The sequence below is a fragment of the Podarcis pityusensis genome, assembly GCF_964106645.2.
Source record: "Podarcis pityusensis genome assembly, chromosome: 15".
Classification (NCBI taxonomy): domain Eukaryota; kingdom Metazoa; phylum Chordata; class Lepidosauria; order Squamata; family Lacertidae; genus Podarcis; species Podarcis pityusensis.
The window spans coordinates 11,572,573-11,591,046 of record NC_138040.1 but is presented as its reverse complement, the minus strand read 5'-3'; the positions used below and the strand labels follow the sequence as shown (position 1 = coordinate 11,591,046).

The 18,474-nt window shown below is 44.6% G+C and overlaps 1 protein-coding gene and 1 long non-coding RNA gene across 4 annotated transcripts in view; one reads left to right on the top strand and one right to left on the bottom strand.

The window, feature by feature from the left end:
- Positions 1-204: 204 nt before the first annotated feature.
- LOC308464145 lies at positions 205-2,953 on the bottom strand. The gene is made up of 3 exons (XR_013979884.1): positions 2,683-2,953; positions 923-1,697; positions 205-697 (listed from the first exon to the last, which is right to left on the bottom strand). It is a non-coding gene; the product is annotated as an uncharacterized lncRNA (long non-coding RNA).
- The window catches only part of GTF2IRD1 (GTF2I repeat domain containing 1), a 95,126-nt gene continuing 78,761 nt past the window's right edge, over positions 2,110-18,474 (top strand). Inside the window, exon 1 of one of the 3 annotated variants that reach the window (XM_080982873.1) lies at positions 2,110-2,255. Coding sequence is in view for 2 of the 3 variants with exons in the window: in XM_080982871.1 (XP_080838997.1) it covers positions 14,646-14,705 (60 nt within the window). In the remaining variant the exon portion in view is untranslated. Of the gene's footprint in view, positions 2,256-14,630; positions 14,706-16,648; positions 16,827-18,474 lie in introns of those variants that run through there. The other 2 variants (XM_080982871.1, XM_080982872.1) reach the window with 2 other exon arrangements.

Genomic DNA, 18,474 nt, shown 5'->3' with positions numbered 1-18,474 from the left:
ACAGCAAAGAAACTGCACAGCACTGACACCAAACCCTACATATAGTAGGTAAAATAGAAACATCGCCACCCAACCCCACCTCCACCTATCTTCCCCCCCTCCACCTCTTTCCCCCTTTTCTTCCCAATGTCTCAACAAATGAAACTGATTTGTAAAAATGTTACATGGGGGGGGGGGAATATGAAAGAGAGACATTGCACACACTTTTGTAAATCAAGAAAATCTTTAATAATAAAAGCAAATTGCCAATGATTTAACTCGGATAGGATACAGTTGACCTGATGCACTTAGACTGCAAAACATTTTTGACAAAGTCCCTCACCCAAGACTCCAGAGTAAGCTTAGCCATCAGGGGGCACGAGGAGAGGTCAGTTGCTGGTTAACGAACAGGATGCAAAGGTTATAAATGAATGGACAGTTTCCCCAATGGATGCAGTGAAGTGAAGATCCTCAGGGATCAGCCCCGTGGGATCTGTGCTTTTCAACTTGCTCAGCTCTTTGATGCTGGGAGCCAAAGGCAGCTGTGATTCAAGGCTGCTGGGGCAGGCTAGTCTGCACTGACTGGCAGCAGCTCTCCAGGCCACACTGAAAGTACAAAAGGATCCTGGGAAATGTAGTTTGCTCCACAGAGAACTACAATTCCTAGCACTCTTAACAAACTACAGCTCCCAGGATTATTTAAGAGGGAAGCCATGCACTTTCAATGTACAGTGGTACCTCGGGTTACATACGCTTCAGGTTACAGACTCTGCTAACCCAGAAATATTACCTCAGGTTAAGAACTTTGCTTCAGGATGAGAACAAAAATCGTGCTCCGGCAGCGCAGCGGCAGGAGGCCCCATTAGCTAAAGTGGTACCTCAGGTTAAGAACAGTTTCAGGTTAAGAACGGACCTCCAGAATGAATTAAGTAAGTAACCAGACGTACCACTGTACAGTGTGGATTTGATCTGAAGGTCGCATAGCCTTACATGCCGAAAGCCATCAAAACATTTACGGGAACTTTGAAACTCTCCCGATAAGGACACACTCCCAAATAGATTGGGTATTGCTTATTTTACAACCTTCCCCCATGGAGTTCTGGACTACAACTCCCATGAGCCCCAGCCAGGACTGATGGGAATTGTAGTCCAAAACGTCTGGAGGGCACCCGAAGGCTGCTTCATTGCATGTGTCTCTTGCAAGGAACATAGACTCATAGAACTGGAAGGCACCCCAGGGGTCATCTAGTCCAACCCCCTGCAATGCAGGAATCTCAACTGGATCATACATGGGAGGTGGCCACCCACTTGGGCGGATGAGACCTTCCTCCTTGAGAAACAGCCGGAGCATTTCCCTTCCGATCCTCTTGGGCTGCTTTGCGGGATTCCTCCGCTGAGCTGATCTGAAAACCCATAAGGAAGACAGAAGAGCATTGCCGGATCAGGCCAGCAGCCCACCCTGCCCAGCACCCTGGCTCAGCACCTGGGTGAGGGAAACCCTCCAGCAGGATCCGTGCACAAGAGCAACTCTCCCCTCCTGGTGTTTCCAACAACCGACATTCAGAGGCATTGCTGCCTCCGACCCGTGGGGGCAGAGCGTCGCCCCCTCTGCAGCCCTCAGCCTCCTCCACAAACTGGTCCCAATCCGCCTTTTTAAAGCCATCCAACTTGATGGGGGCCTCTTCCTCTAAGTTCTGCTGCGGGGTTTTCTTTGCATCCTAGAAAATACATTGGAGAAAAAAAGGAAGCCTTTATTTATCTCGGGCAGAAAGACACACAAACACGGAGAGAGGGAGAAAGCGCTTGCACGCCTGCAGTTTACAATTTGCTCTTGCTGCTGCAAAACTCTCTCTCTCTCTCTCTGCCTCCTTTCCCTTTCCCTGCCTCTTAATCCTGTATGTAAATGGCAGCCAATGGATGCGGCTCTTGAGCGGGGCTGGGATTAGAGCCGGGGCGAATGGGTGGCAATCTTACTGGGATTACAGAACAAAGAGGCGCCCTCCCCCTCGCTCGCCTGCGCTGCAGCCCCCGGGAGGAAGGGGCTGGCTGCATGGGCCCCCCCCTGCTCGGCCCGCCACCCCCCTCCCCGTAGCATCCACCCCCACCCCCGGGGCGCCCAGGGTGCCGATTACCCCCACCCCCCCTTCCAGTCCCCCCACCCTCCTCCTCCTCTTCCCTCCTCTCTCTCCTTCCTCCTCCTCCTCCTCCATACAGATTAATTCCACCCTGCAATCCAAGCGGGAGGAGCCGGCAGCTGGGAGAGGCTGATCCCTGCGGTAAGAGTAACTTTTCCAGACCCCCCCCCCACAACCTACACCCCCTTTACTTCCTCTTTGCCCCAGACCCTGGTCCAGATCCACATCCCACCTCTTTCTCTCCCCCCCCCGCCCCCGTTTGCATCGCGAGCATCCCCCACCCCCATCTCCTCTCTCTTTTGCGCCTTGATTTTTGCGCGCGCGCGTTTTGCGGGCGCGCAGTTTTGCAGCTTGCGCCGGTCTTGCGGATGTTCCTGGTGGAGGGGGGGGGAGGTGGGATTATTCGGAATTAAAAGACGTGGTGCGGTGGGGAGGGGGCTAGTCTGCCAGGGAGGAGTTGGAGAAAGAGGGGTGGGGGGGAGGGCTAGATGGCCAGTCAGCCCTGATGTGTCTCAGGTGTAAGACATTGCAGTCGTTATTTGTTTTGTGTGTGTTTTGGGGAGCTTACGGTTTGCGTCTTGGGGTGGAGAGCAGGTTGCGTCCGTGCTTTTTCCTCTTGTACCGGTGGGGGTGGGTTGGGGGGAAAGGTTAATTTCAAGCTGAGTTGCAGGAAATGTTGATGGTGAGATGGTTTGTGTGTGTGGGGGGGGGGTTGAGTCTTCCTCTGGCATCCTCCTCCTCTGCGGTTTGGGAATGAGGTCAGTGTGGGGAAGCCAAGCTGTAGGAAAGTGAGTTGATGATTGACTAAGACCTTTCACCCTTTCTTTCTTTCTTTCTTTCTTTCTCCCCCATCCACAACACTTTGCTGCTTTTCATGCAGTTTCTGGTTCTCTTCCATCCGTGCACCTACCTGGACTTGCAACAGCCATTCATCCCTCTCCCCTTTTTCCCAAACTTGAAAACTGGGAGCTCTTTTTCAGACTGCAAACACATCCACAGTCTTTTCTCTTTTCGACTTGGCCTTCCTATTTCATGTTGGGCTGCAAACTGTCAGTGAGGAAGGGGAGAACTCAATGCGGTTTAACCATTTTGACACTGCTGGCATTCTTATTTTGAACAGCTATTTATAATAATAATAATAATAATAATAATTTATTATTTATACCCCGCCCATCTGGCTGGGTTTCCCCAGCCACTCTGGGCGGCTTCCAAAAGAATATTAAAATACTATGATACATCAAACATTAAAAGCTTCCCTAAACAGGGCTGCCTTCAGATGTCTTCTAAAAGTCTGGTAGTTGTTGTTCTCTTTGACATCTTATGGCAATCATCATCTCATTTTCAATTTCTGCTCCAAGTTCTACCCCGAGTTGTTGTGGGTTTTTTTAAGGGCAATTCTCTCTCTCTCTCTCCAACTCTAACCAATCCCTTGTAACATTTCTCTCCTAATCGGAGAGATCTGATTATTGCTTAAATTTTATAATAAAAGCACCCACCTGGATCCCTCCCAGCCTTCAAAAAGTAGAAATCCCTTCCCTCCCTGTGTGTGCGGCCTGCTTGCTGTTTGCTTTGTGGGTGAGCAAAAGGCGCTTCTCATATGCTCAGAGGCTTCATCCTTCGGATGCTTGGCAGTTTAGCTCTGGTGTAAAATAAAAAAAGTGACGTTGGGCTGAGCTTTGGGTAAACCCTGGTCACCCTGTTCCCACCCCCAGCAAAAGGAAAAAGTGTGCTGGGTTTTGGAAGGTTCTCTGTTTCACTGCATTTAGCCTCAGTTATCCTTTCTGTACTTGGTATTGTATTTACAGTACGTTTTAAAAAAAGGAGGACCAGCGCTTTAGGAGGAGGGTGATCTGTATCCCTGGCATTTCCCGGTCGGGTTGGGAATATTCCCTGCCTCCGTATACCTGGAGAGCGGGTCTGACTTCAGCCCCTTCTGCTCCCCCCCCCCAAAAAAACCCATATCTTTGATGGAGTGGGTGCAGATTTATTCCCCCACCCCTGTGCATGTGACTGATGCTTTTTTAATATAAAGGAAAAGGGGGGGGTGTACTGGCACCTCCAGAGTATTCCTGGATGACTTGGCATCAGCGGGGGCAGCCAGGCCTTCCTCCTGGGTTGCATCGATCAGCTTTGCGGCACTTTGCAAGAAGGCAAGTCGCTTTTAAAACAACAACCCCAAAACAGATTTATCCACAAGCAGGGAAGAGGCTGCAGGAGGAAAGTGTGTGTGTTTTGTGTGGATAACCCAGCACAGCAGTACGGCTTAAAAATAGAAACGGGTGGTTTAACCGGCGAGGCACTCCCTAGGTCTTTAAAAAATAATAATAATAGAAAACCGCTAACCAGACACAGAAAAATGTGACCATGCGCTTTGCCCTTTCTGAAGGGAAATTGCAAGCAGGGCTGTTGCGGAAGAGAGGGGCGGGGGGGGCAGGGGAGAGGTTAAACTCCAGGTCTGCCTGGCAAGTTGCACCCTGGCAAAGATTTATTCCTTTTTTTAAAAAAATGACACAGTGAGGAATTCGGTCAGGAAGGGCAACGTGCCGCAAGAGTTCCTGTCGGATTAAATTCCCCTCGGTATGTTGCACATGCCGGCACATTTTCCAGTTCAGGTTTACCTGTTAATGGAAAAATTGAACGGGGCTACTCACCTGCGCAGGTTCTGTGCTCGTTTGGTGGAGATGGCAAGCAGGGTGATGGGTGCGTGACAATTCTGTGCGTCAAGGATGATGGGTATATATTCATGCGTGTCTTTCAAGAGAGATGGAGTGTTTTTTCCTGTGCATAAGGAGTCATGCTTGACCCAGAAGGGTACTCCCCCCCCCCTTCTGTCATAGTTCACTGTGTGGCTTTGAGTGAATTCAGTTTGGTCAATCCCTTCTCTAAGGTGCCATGTCATAACCAGGCTGCATTTGTAAGAAACCTATACAGTGGTACCTCGGGTTAAGTACTTAATTCGTTCCAGAGGTCCGTACTTAACCTGAAACTGTTCTTAACCTGAAGCAACACTTTAGCTAATGCAGCCTCCCGCTGCTGCCGGTGCACGATTTCTGTTCTCAACCTGAAGCAAAGTTCTTAACCTGAAGCACTATTTCTGGGTTAGCGGAGTCTGTCACCTGAAGCGTATATAACCCGAGGTACCACTGTACTTTGGAACTCTCTGCCTATTGATACCAGGAAGATACCTTCGCTGTTCTCTTTTTGGTGCCTGCTAAAAAATTTTTGTTTAGACAAGCCTGTCCAGATAGGTATAAAGTTGATGTATATTTTAATCTGCTTTTTAATTTAATGCCGATTTTTAAAAAATGTTCCAGATTGTTGCTTTTTTACTGTTTTCAAGCAATCACTTTTTAATTGTTACTCCCCCCCGCCCTTCTGTCATAGTTCACTGTGTGGCTTTGAGTGAATTCAGTTTGGTCAATCCCTTCTCTAAGGTGCCATGTCATAAGCAAGCTGCATTTGTAAGAAACCTATACAGTGGTGCTTTTTTACTGTTTTCAAGCAATCACTTTTTAATTGTTTTGTTTATTCTTTTTGTAAACTGCTTCGAGGTTTTTTTGTTTTTGCAAACGAACATGCACAAGGTCTTAGGTTCGATCCCACGCATCGCCAGTTTAAAAAAAGGGACAGAACTTGGTTGGAGGTGATGGCAAAATATTCTTTAATACTCTTGACTTCCCAACGGCCCAGCAGACAATACTAGGTTAGGAGAACCCATAATTTGGGATGCAGGGGGGCCTAGGACTTGCCGATCAGAAGGTCGGCAGTTCGAATCCCCACGACGGGGTGAGCTCCCGTTGCTCGGTCCCTGCTGCCAACCTAGCTGTTCGAAAGCACGTCAAAGTGCAAGTAGATAAATAGGTACCGCTCCGGCGGGAAGGTAAACGGCGTTTCCGTGCGCTGCTCTGGTTCGCCAGAAGTGGCTTAGCCATGCTGGCCACATGACCCGGAAGCTGTACGCCGGCTCCCTCGGCCAATAAAGCGAGATGAGCGCCGCAACCCCAGAGTCGGTCACAACTGGACCTAATGGTCAGGGGTCCCTTTACCTTTACCTTACCCATAATTTGAGCATTGGAGACAAAAAAAAAGTCTTGGTTGGGAAGCACTTCATGAATTTAAATGTTCTATATAAACCACAGTTAATAACAGCCAATTGCGTGAATGTTTATTATATTGCATTTATATCTGAGGAGCTCAGTGTGGCACACATGGATCTTCCCTCCCCATTTTATTCTCACAACAGCCCTGTGTTTATTAAGGTTTCCAATAAAAAGAACACATCGATAAAAAATAAAAAATAAAAAAAGAAATACACAATTCAAAAGTACACAATACATAATCCAGAAAAAAAACAAAAAACAAAAGACAAAAAAGAAAACAGTTAAAAACAATACCACCTTTTCATCTCCATTTTTAAATTTACTTATTTTCTGGACCTCCTCATACCTCCCTCTTTTGTATTCCAGTTCTAATTGTTTGTCCAGCAATTTCTTTCCCTCTTTCTTAATCCCAATCTTTAATCTTAATATAATATAACATTAAATTTTACCTCCTAAGAACCAAATTTCCATTTCCTTTAACTTTTTTAATCCTAATCCTTAATCTTGATCTATATATAACTTTAAATCCTGTACAGCTGGAAGCCACTTATTTTCAATCCAACATCACTCTAACATTCTTTAATTTTGCAATGTTTCTGCAGATAGTCTTTGAATTTCTTCCAATCTTCCTCCACCAACTCTTCTCCCTGGTCACGGATTCTGCCAGTCATTTCCGCCAGTTCCATATAGTCCATCAGTTTCATCTGCCATTCCTCCAGCCAGCGTGGGAAGCTCTTGTGTCTTCCAATACTTTGCAATGAGTATTCTTGCTGCTGTTGTTGCGTACATAAAGAAAGTTCTATCCTTTTTTAACACCGTTTGGCCGACTATGCCCAGGAGAAAGGCCTCTGGTTTCTTGAGGAAGGTATATTTAAATACCTTTTTTAATTCATTATATATCATTTCCCAGAAAGCCTTAATCTTTGGGCACGTCCACCAAAGGTGAAAAAATGTACCTTCAGTTTCTTTACATTTCCAACATTTATTATCGGGCAAATGATAGATTTTTGCAAGCTTGACTGGGGTTATGTACCACCTGTATATCATTTTCATAATATTCTCTCTTAGGACATTACATGCCGTAAATTTGATACCTGTGGTCCATAACTGTTCCCAGTCAGCGAACATAATGTTGTGTCCAACGTCTTGTGCCCATTTAATCATAACAGATTTTACCGTTTCATCCTGAGTGTTCCATTTTAGCAGCAAGTTATACATTCTTGACAAATTCTTAGTTTTGGGTTCTAACAGTTCAGTTTCTAATTTTGATTTTTCCACCTGGAAGCCAATTTTCGTGTCCAATTTAAATGCCTCCATTATCTGAAAACAGCCCTGTGAGGTAGGTTAGACCGAGAGACAGCCATTGGCCCACAGCCACCCATTGAGCTTATGACTGAGTGGGGATTTGAACCCTGATCTCCCAGATTCCTAGTCCGACATTCTAACCACTGCACCACACTGGCTTCCTAGAGTCCTTCTGCTATGTGGCAGCTCTATAAATTCAGTAGGTCAATAAATAAATATGGGGAAAGCAAAATGTCACTTGCAGAGAAGGATCTGAAATATTTCCCCCGAAGCTTGAATTTGTTCTCCTCTGGATTGTTTCATTGGGTGTTATAACATGTTGTTGAATTATGGTGCTGGAGGAGACTCTTGAGAGTCACATGGACTGCAAGAAGAACAAACCTATCCATTCTGAAGGAAATCAGCCCTGAGTGCTCACTGGAAGGACAGATCCTGAAGCTGAGGCTCCAATACTTTGGCCACCTCAGGAGAAGAGAAGACTCCCTGGAAAAGACCCTGATGTTGGGAAAGATGGAGGGCACAAGGAGAAGGGGAGGACAGAGGACGAGATGGTTGGACAGTGTTCTCGAAGCTACCAGCATGAGTCTGACCAAACTGCGGGAGGCAGGGGAAGACAGGAGTGCCTGGTGTGCTCTGGTCCATGGGGTCATGAAGAGTCGGACACGACTAAACGACTAAACAACAGCAATGTTGAGATTCCTGACCCCCTTTAAAATATAAAGCGGTAAACAAACAAATAAATAAATAAATATAATAAATGCCATTGCAAAAGAAAAGAAAAGAAAAGTGCCTTACGTTGCAGTGACCATAACCCAGGTTTAAAGTGTCATCTGAATTTCTAACACTGGGAATGGGACAGAAGCATTATAACCAGGAAAACTAGCGTAAGATTCCCCATGTCTGAATGCAACCCCAGATCGGAATAGGCAAGGTAATTACCGTAAGACGCACACACATTTCCCCTTACTTTTTAGGAGGGAAAAAGTAAGTCTTATAGAGCAAAAAATACGGTATTTTTATCGAAGAGCATCTGTGAGTGAACCAGCCCTGCCCCTGGCGGGGGTGCCTCTGTCACCTCACCTCTGATGGTTTCTTATGTTTTAAACTGGACCCAGGCAGTCAAATAGAGGACTGCCTTCTGTAATGTAGGACGCGCTGCTGTGCTGTTGTCAACCAGGTGCTGTTCTGGCTGGGACTGACGGGAGTTGTAGTTTGAGAACTACAGAGAGCACCCAGTGGGCAAAGTCGGCAACAGTTCTACTCATTGCACTCTGCTGCTTTCAGAGCAAGAATTACTCAGACAGAATCGGAAAGTGTCTGTTTTAAGGGTTATGTTTTGTTCAAAGGGTTATATTCTGTCTGCTTGGGAGATGGATGAGGGTTTCTGTTTAAGATGAACCCGACTTGATTTATGGACAGCCTCCTCAGTCCGCTGTCTGAAGCCTTCACTCCGACCGCAAGCCAATAATTCGTTTGTCTGCTAGTTTTGTTAATTAGCTGGGTTTTTTATTTTATTCCAAATTTCCCCATGCTGCTTTCAACGAAAACAACGATGTAACTGCTGCAAAATGTAATCTAAATGGTCTTGTAAAAATTAAAAGCATTCAGCTGTATTAAAAACCAGCTCTCAAGAAAAAAAGGAAGATTTTACACACAAAAAACACCACCCCGCAGAAGCAAGACTCAGTTTGGAATAAAAGCTTCTTCAGCCCTCTAACAAGTGGGAGAGAAGAGGGGTGTGCTGGCTTATCTATATCTGCCATCTCCTGCTATTTAAAGTTAAGGTGAAAAACACAGTCATCAACTGTGATGCAGCAGCAAAAAAAGCTCATGCTATTCCGGGCTGCATCAACGGAAGTATAGTGTCCAGATCAAGGGAAGTCACAGTACCGCTCTATTCCGCGTTGGGCAGACCACACCTGGAATACTGTGTCCAATTCTGTGCACCACAATTTAAGAAGGATGTTGATCAAGGGTCTGGAAGCCAAGCCTGATGAGGAATGGTTGAAGGAGTTGGGGATGTTTAACCTGGAAAAGAGGAGACGGAGAGGAGATAGGCTAGCCATCTTCAAATATCTCAAGGGCTATCGCATGGAAGATGGAGCAAGCTTGTTTTCTCCTGCCCTGGAGGGCATGGCCCAAACCAATGGATTCAGATGACGAGAAAGGAGGTTCCAACTGAACATTAGGAAGAGCTTTCTGACACTAAGAGCTGTTTGGCAGTGGAACGGACGCCGTCGGAAGGTAGTGGACTTGGAGGTTTTTAAATTGAGGTGGTATGGGCTACCTGTCAAGCATTTTCTGGCTGGGATTTTTTTTTTAAAAAAATGATATTTATTAAGATTTCCAATAAAAAGAACACATCAATAAAAAAAATTAAAAAGAAAAAAGAAAAATACACAATTCAAAAGTACACAATACATAATCCAAAAAAACCAAAAAACAAAAGACAAAAAAGAAAACAGTTAAAAACAATACCACCTTTTCATCACCATTTTTCAATTTACTTATTTTCTGGACCTCCTCATACCTCCCTCTTTTGTATTCCATTTCGATTTGTTTGTCCAGCAGTTTCTTTCCCTCTTTTTTAATCCCAATCCTTAATCTTAATATAATATAATATTAAATTTTTACCTCTTAAAAACCAAATTTCCATTTCCTTTAACTTTTTTAATCCTAATCCTTAATCTTGATCTATATATAACTTTAAAGCCTGTATAGCTAGAATCCGCTTATTTTCAATCCAACATCACTCTAACATTCTTTAATTTTGCAATGTTTCTGCAGATAGTCTTTGAATTTCTTCCAATCTTCCTCCACCAACTCTTCTCCCTGGTCACGGATTCTGCCAGTCATTTCCGCCAGTTCCATATAGTCCATCAGTTTCATCTGCCATTCCTCCAGTGTGGGAAGCTCTTGTGTCTTCCAATACTTTGCGATAAGTATTCTTGCTGCTGTTGTTGCGTACATAAAGAAAGTTCTATCCTTTTTTAACACCGTTTGGCCGACCATGCCCAGGAGAAAGGCCTCTGGTTTCTTCACGAAGGTATATTTAAATACCTTTTTTAATTCATTATATATCATTTCCCAGAAAGCCTTAATCTTTGGGCACGTCCACCAAAGGTGAAAAAATGTACCTTCAGTTTCTTTACATTTCCAACATTTATTATCGGGCAAATGATAGATTTTTGCAAGCTTGACTGGGGTTATGTACCACCTGTATATCATTTTCATAATATTCTCTCTTAGGGCATTACATGCCGTAAATTTGATACCTGTGGTCCATAACTGTTCCCAGTCAGCAAACATAATGTTGTGTCCAACATCTTGTGCCCATTTAATCATAGCAGATTTTACCGTTTCATCCTGAGTGTTCCATTTCAGCAGCAAGTTATACATTCTTGACAAATTCTTAGTTTTGGGTTCTAACAGTTCAGTTTCTAATTTTGATTTTTCCACCTGGAAGCCAATTTTCTTGTCCAATTTAAATGCCTCCATTATGTGAAAATAATGAAGCCAGTCTCGCACTTTGTTTTTTAATTTTTCAAAGCTCTGCAATTTCAGTCTATCTCCATCTTGTTCCAAAATTTCCCAATATTTCGGCCATTTGACCTCCATATTGAGCTTTTTCAAGGCTTTCGCTTCCATTGGTGACAGCCACCTTGGAGTTTTATTTTCTAATAAATCCTTATATCTTATCCAAACATTAAACAGCGCTTTCCTGACAATGTGGTTTTTAAATGCTTTATGTGCTTTGACCTTATCATACAAAAATATGGAACGCTTCACGAATTTGCGTGTCATCCTTGCGCAGGGGCCATGCTAATCTTCTCTGTATCGTTCCAATTTTAGTATATGTGCTGCCGAAGCGAGCACTGGCTGGGATTTCTTCATAGCAGTGGGTTGGGCTAGATGGCCTTTGGAGCCCCTTCAAGCCGTATGAGTCTGTAGCCAGATTCGGTTGTCTGCACCGCAGTACCTCAAGGACCGCTTCTTTCCATATGAACCTACCCAGACCCTGAGATCATCTTCTGAGGCCCTTCTTCGTGTGCCTCTTCCTCAAGAGGTCCAGAGGGTGACAACACGAGAACAGGGCCTTTTCTGCAGTGGCTCCCCATCTGTGGAATGCTCTCCCCAGGGAAGTTCGCCTGGCTACTTCATTATACAGCTTTAGGCGCCAGGCAAAACCGTTCCTTTTTAACCAGGCTTTGGTTGATCTTATTGACATCCTATGCCCTTTTAAAATGTGTTGTTTGTTTTTTTGGGGGGGGGTATTGTTTTTATTCTATTTTGTGGTTTTATGTTTTGATTTTATTCTGTGAACCGCCCATAGACCTGGTATAGGGCAGTATATAAATTCAACAGCAACAGACAAACCTTTTCGTTCTGATCCATCAGGGCTGCTCTGATGTTCTTAAGAGCTCCTGAGCAGCCTGTCACAAGAGAGAGCTTCTAGATGGGGTGAACCTCAGCCCCCTATTTCACAGAATCCTAAGAGTTGGAAGGGGTCCCAGGGGTCATCTAGTTCAACCCCTTGCAATGCAGAAATATTTTGCCCAATGTGGAGCTTGAAGTCATCACCCTGAGCTTAAGAGTCTCATGTTCTACCGACTAATGGGGTTTATATACTGCTTAATCATCAAAAAACCCTACATAAAACATTATCAAAGTGACCAATAATCCCCTCTACCTTGGAAATAAAATTGGCCATTTTAAATATAGACATTATAAAACAAAACGACATATTGGATTGTGTGTCAAAATGGCATGTCTGGGGTGGCTTGTTTAATTGAACAAAGAAAGTTTTTGCCAGGTGTTTTTGCCTAATATCAATGGGCAGGGAGTTCCAAAGACTCGGTTCCTTGCTAGTGTGGGAGGATCATTATGTTGCATTTGCAAATATAGCCTCCTTTGTGAGATTCCTCTCACCGCTTGCACTTCAAGCTGTTTCTCTCCCTCTCCCCACACAGCCCCCTTTTTAATCCAGCGGTGAATCACTGCAAACATTCCCTATATCCAGTCTGTGCAGTGTGCTAGCTCTCACAGTGAGGGGGAACAGGGGAGAGAGAACACAAATTCTCCCTTAAACTGCTTTTCCACGTCTGATCTCATTTCCCTCTCTCCTTGTTTGGCCTGCACCCAGTTACCTGGCGCTTTAGCGCGGGAAGGCGGCTGAGGATGACCTCCGTTTTTTGTTATCTAGCGCCTAGAGTGACGGCCGGTGATACCGATCCAAGTCCGAGGTGTATTCTGAAACCGCTTTGGCCGGCACAAGCCTTTCCTGATAAGGCACAGGTTTTGAATTCCACTTATTTTCCGGGGCCGAAAAAGTAGACGCCTGCCATCATATCTGGGTCACATGGAACGTTTTCTGTGTGATTTTAATCTAGATACTGGGCTGAGTAGACAGCAGCTGAGTTTCTTTTGTTAAGGGCTAGCCTGTTCCTTCTCTTTCCTTGCGCCTTCCGACGGCAGATGTAGAATATTATGATTATTTTTTTATTTCTTGCCTTGCTGGCCTGTCCCTTCTGCAAGGACCTCGAGGCTGGGCACGTCCCGAGCTCATTTGATCCTCCCAATCAGATTCGCAAGGTTGGTTAGGCTGAGAGAGGATTTAAAGTACTATTACACCACTTTAACGGAAATGGCTTCTCCCAAAGCATCCTGGGAACTGTAATAGGTTAACAGGTGCTGAGATCTGTTAGGTGTGGACAGGTACACTGTATTGAGCTAGGTCAGGGGTGCCCAAACTTTTTTCAAAGAGGGCCAGATTTGATGAAGTGAACATGTGTGAGGGCTGACCAAAGTTGCTGAGCTTTTTTTTTAGGATTTTACCTCAGGACGTATACTGCCATGGGGGCCAGATTAAATCGACTGGTGGGCAGGATTAGGCCCCCGAAACGGACTTTGGACATGCCTGAGCTAGGTAAACCGATAGTCTCATGCAGTCTGAGGCATCTTCCTATACCCTTCACCAAAAGTGCTAGAAATTATCCAGGCGCCAGGAGCATTTTGCAGCTGGCGTGGGCCCAATTGTGACCACATGGAGATTTCTGGGTACCAGGCTGGTTACTAGGGGAAGCAAAATGGCTCTCCGAGAAGGACCTGAAATGGTTTCCACGAGGCTAGCGTTTGTCCTGTTCTGGATTGTTTTACTTGATGTTTTGATGTGCTTTGAGATTTGTTCTTTAAAACATAAAGCAGTATAGAAATGAAATTATTAATGATAATTATAATAAACCACTGCAAGAAAATAAAAGGCAACTAGACATTCTGTTGCGGGAACCCATAACCTAGGCCAGTTGGCGATTAGGTTATACAGTTGTACCTCGGGTTACATATGCTTCAGGTTACATACGCTTCAGGTTACAGACTCTGCTAACCCAGAAATAGTACCTCGGGTTAAGAACTTTGCTTCAGGATGAGAACAGAAATCGTGCTCTGGCGGCGCGGCAGCAGCGGGAGGCCCCATTAGCTAAAGTGGTGCTTCAGGTTAAGAACAGTTTCAGGTTAAGAACGGATCTCCGGAACCTCCGGTACATAACCAGAGGTACCACCGTATACCTGTGTTTCTGACATTGCTCTCAAAGCATCCTGGGAACTGTAGTTTGTTAAAGGGTGCTGGGAGTTGTTAAGGATCGCTGTTTCGCTCACAGAGCTACAGTTCCCAGAGCCCCCTGGGAAAAGGAATTGATTGTTAAATTGGAGAATTGTAGAGATGGAAGGGACTCCCAGTTTTGGAAGGAGGACGAGCCGGTGTTTGTCTTGAGCGATGGCGGCTTAGAAGGAGCATCCCATGGCCTCTCTATGGGTGCCGCTGACCTTGGGCAGCTGGGCGAGAAAAAAGGAGAAGTGGAGCGCAAGGACTCTTTATTTTTGAATGCTTTGTGCAAAAAAAAAAAGGGGGGGTCAAGGAGGGTCAGTTGGGTGGGGAGTGAGAAATGTCCCTATTTGCATCTGAGGAATGTTGGAGGGTATGAGATTCTTCATCTCACGGTTGTGGGTTCGATCCAACCCCAGATTTCCTGTGTCTCGTCCGCCTCGGCTGTGGAAGGGAGATGAAGGCTTGTTTTGAAGATGGTTGGGGGGCAGAATTTCAGTCCCCCCGCCTGCTTCCGGATCGTAGATGTTGGTTCATAGCAGCCTCAAGTGGTCTGTCTTCTCCCTCTGCCTCATTTTACCTCGTGTGAGTTTCCCCCCTCACCTCCTCTCCTCTCTCCATCCTTGCTGGCCTCTTGCCACAGCTTCTCTGACCAGTTTTATGAAGAGAAGCCGCCATGGAAAGTGTTTCTCGTTTTTAAGGACAAGCACCTATGCCAAGCAGTTTTAAAAAACCCTGGTGAAATCGGGCCCCAACGCTATTAATACAAATCTTGCGGTGGGGAGCGAGAGGCGGGAGGCCTTTGAGTGAGGCATTAAACATTTATTAAAACCATTAGAATTAGTGTCAGGTCGTATTGATTTAAAAAGAGAAGCGCAGGGGAAGCTGCAGTCGACGGCGAGGTGGGCAGAGGAAATGCGTCTCCTTCCCCCCCTTTCCTTTATTATTATGACATTTGTATCTCGCTTTTCCTTCAAGGAAACGTGGTTCTCATTTGGTCCTCACAACAACCCTGTGAAGTAGGCCAGGTGAGAGAGACAGAGCGAGCGCATGACTGGGCCAAGGTAACCCAGCGAGCTTTGGTGATGAATGGGGATTTGAACCCTGGTTTGTCAGGTCCTAAGACTCAGCTACATTAGTAGAGAAACAGCGATTTGAATGCGCTATGAACCTGCAACACCAGATGGCGCCAGAGAGCAGGAAATTTTACAACACAATTTCCCATAGGGATTTTTTAAAACAATCTAATTTATGACTTATTTATAGCGTTTTCACCCTGTGTTTGATCCACCCCCAGTCCAACACATCAACCATCACACCATACTAGTTCTGGGCTGCAGTGCTGGCTCTAGGTTTTTGTAGGAGTCATTAGGTGAGATCCCTCTGTGTCCTGTGCCTCTGGGGTCTCTCCAGTAATATCTGGACCAGAGTTTTTATTCAGGACTGGGTATTTGATTGATCAAAAGTAGAAAAGATTATTTGATCGACTGACCATTCAAATATTTTGAAAACTTTTTTTTTAGTTTAGAGATGAGGTATGTTTAATCAACAGGAAGGCAGAACCTTGGTTGATTTCAGGAGCTTTTGAAGTGAGTTAACCATGATGCAACATGACCAGTTTTTGTTTAATTGTAGTGTGTTGTTATAACTCTTCCCCCATTTATTGATTTTTGCCATAAACAGTAAATGGCAAAAAAATGAACAGGAAATTCTGAATGTTCAGTATATAATTCATTTGCATAACCTGCTTATTTCCCTACTGCTCATTTACTGAAGCTTTAAAGCAGGCATAGGCAAACTCAGCCCTCCAGATGTTTTGGGACTACAACTCCCATCATCCCTGACCACTGGTCCTGTTAGCTAGGGATGATGGGAGTTGTAGTCCCAAAACATCTGGAGGGCCGAGTTTGCCTATGCCTGCTTTAAAGTCACACTGTTGACCTCTTGTATTCTGATTAAACGTGTGTGTGTGTGTGTGTGTATATATATGTATATATATCTGCTTGTGTGTGAACACATTATCATACAAGTACATGTGTGACTAGATGTTATTTTTGTTCAGGCTTTATTGTAGCTTTTAACCATGTTAGGTGTGGAGCGGTTGACCAAACCACTTCTGTCTGCATTTCCTTCTGGCACGCAAGGGTCACTCTTCATAGAGAATTCACCTGTCAATCAGTTGCTAGTATCTCATGATTCACCAACACTCCTCTTACAACAGACTCGCCTTTCCTGCTCTTTGTGTTGTTAAGATTGTTGATGATCATCTGTTGTTTTCTTGCGTCTTCCTTTTATAGAATCATAGAACCACAGAGCTGGAAGGGATCCTCCAAGGATCCTCTAGTAGTCCAACCCCCTGAAATGCAGGAATCTTTGTGATCCAGTATTGCTTTTAGCTGCTGCATATTGGGGAAGAGAACTCTGATCCAGTGTTAGAAACTCACATAATATAAGCGACGCACCAAACGGAATGTCTAGTTGCCATTTGGGGGCAAAATGGCTCCAAAGTCTTATTTTTTTCAAATGATGCACTGACTGTGATTGATTACCAGTTAAGCATCTGGTTAGTTCAGATGACAACCTTCAGCTAGGTCAAGAACTTTGAGAACTTGAAAGAAGAAAAGTCACTTGATCCAGGGACAGTCCACGTATATATTGGCCTATTCCAATCTCCTTTTCTTAATGGTGACACGGAACATTCATAAGGTAAGAATATTCTTCACAACTGTGAGCAGGGCAGTGGGGTGGAGTACGTGAAGACAAGCTAGAACAATTAGCTCTGATATTGTTGACTGCTCCTGCTCAGGCCGCACAGAAAAAGCGTTTTGAATGAATCAGAAATTCATGCTGATGGTGCAGATAAAATAGAACGGATAGAATTCTACAATGTGTAGAATCCTCTGGGAAAGGATATATAATGAAATGAAAAAGGTACTTAAATGTACTTTCCCGAAGAAACCAGAAGCCTTTCTCTTGGGCATTGTCGGCCAATTGGTGTTAAAGAAAGATAGAACCTTTTTTATGTATGCGACGACAGCAGCAAGAATACTCATCGCAAAGTATTGGAAGACAGAAGAACTACCCACCTTGGAAGAGTGGCAGATGAAGGTGATGGACTATATGACATTGGCTGAGATGACTGGCAGAATCCGTGAGCAGGGGAAAGAGACGGCGGAAGAAGATTGGAAGAAATTCAAAATTTATCTTAAGAACTATTATAAAATTGATGAATGTTAAAATGTCGAGGTTTGGAGAAAGAAAAGGAGATTACAGCGACATAAGATTAAGCTGAAGAAAAGAATAAGAAAAAATATATTTGATAAAATTATTTAGAATTTGCTGAAATAATTTTGGAAATTGGGATGTAGGAAGGGGAGGTTTGGGGGAGTCCGAGAAGTGAGGGATATGAAAAAAAAAAGGTTATGAAATTATACATGTTTGTATGTCTTTTTATTTGTTTGTATTGTTTAAAATTTTTCTGTAAAATCAATAAAAAATTTTTTAAAAAAAACAATGTGTGAAAGCAGTCCAGATCCAATGATCCGCAGGCATGCACCTCCGGATGGTGGAGATTTGAGTCCCCATCCTGGTACCCAGGCATCTTCACTTGGTTGCAAGTGGCCGATAGTGTTCATGGTGGCAGGAGAGGATATATTGTTTATTAATATCCTTCCTAACTTGCACTAGCAAGTCCCTTTACTTAGCAGAGTGCATTCCCCTTTACACAGCAGAAAACTGGTTGCAGACTTGTCCAGATTGAATTGTGTTCTAATATTTTCCTGGTAAGACCCTTGAATCCCTCCTAAAAGAATAAAGGCACCACAGTCTTATTCATAAGCAATAAAAAGAACGTTTACTCACGACCAGGCAGAGCACAGTGTAATCCCTGAAGGCAGGCTTTTAGGCTTAAAGTTACAAACATAGACAAACAGGTTTACCCCATAAGGGAGATGACCTGGGGGACTGCTTGGCTGGCAGCCAGCAGTTCAGGAAGGTCGCAGGAAGAAAGGAAGATGGAAAAGAGAGAGCGTGGCAGAATGCCTTGGCCTTTTACCAGGTCTGGAAAGGTCACGCCCACCCAGTAGTCACATGCAAGGAAGGATGCTCCAGCCAGGTGTAACAGGAAGTTCGACTGGCTAGACCAACATCCCCTTGCACGTCCACTCTAGGAAAACAAGGAATGTTGTATTTGACTGCTCCCAGTGGATTACATCCCACAGATAGCCAGGTGCAAAAAGTGCCTGGCTAATTTCAAACACTGCTCTGATCTTAAACCTCTGCTGCCTTGTGGCTATACTCATTCGTGAGAAAGGCTTTGGGAGTAAACCCCACGGAAGAATGTGTACCCACTGCC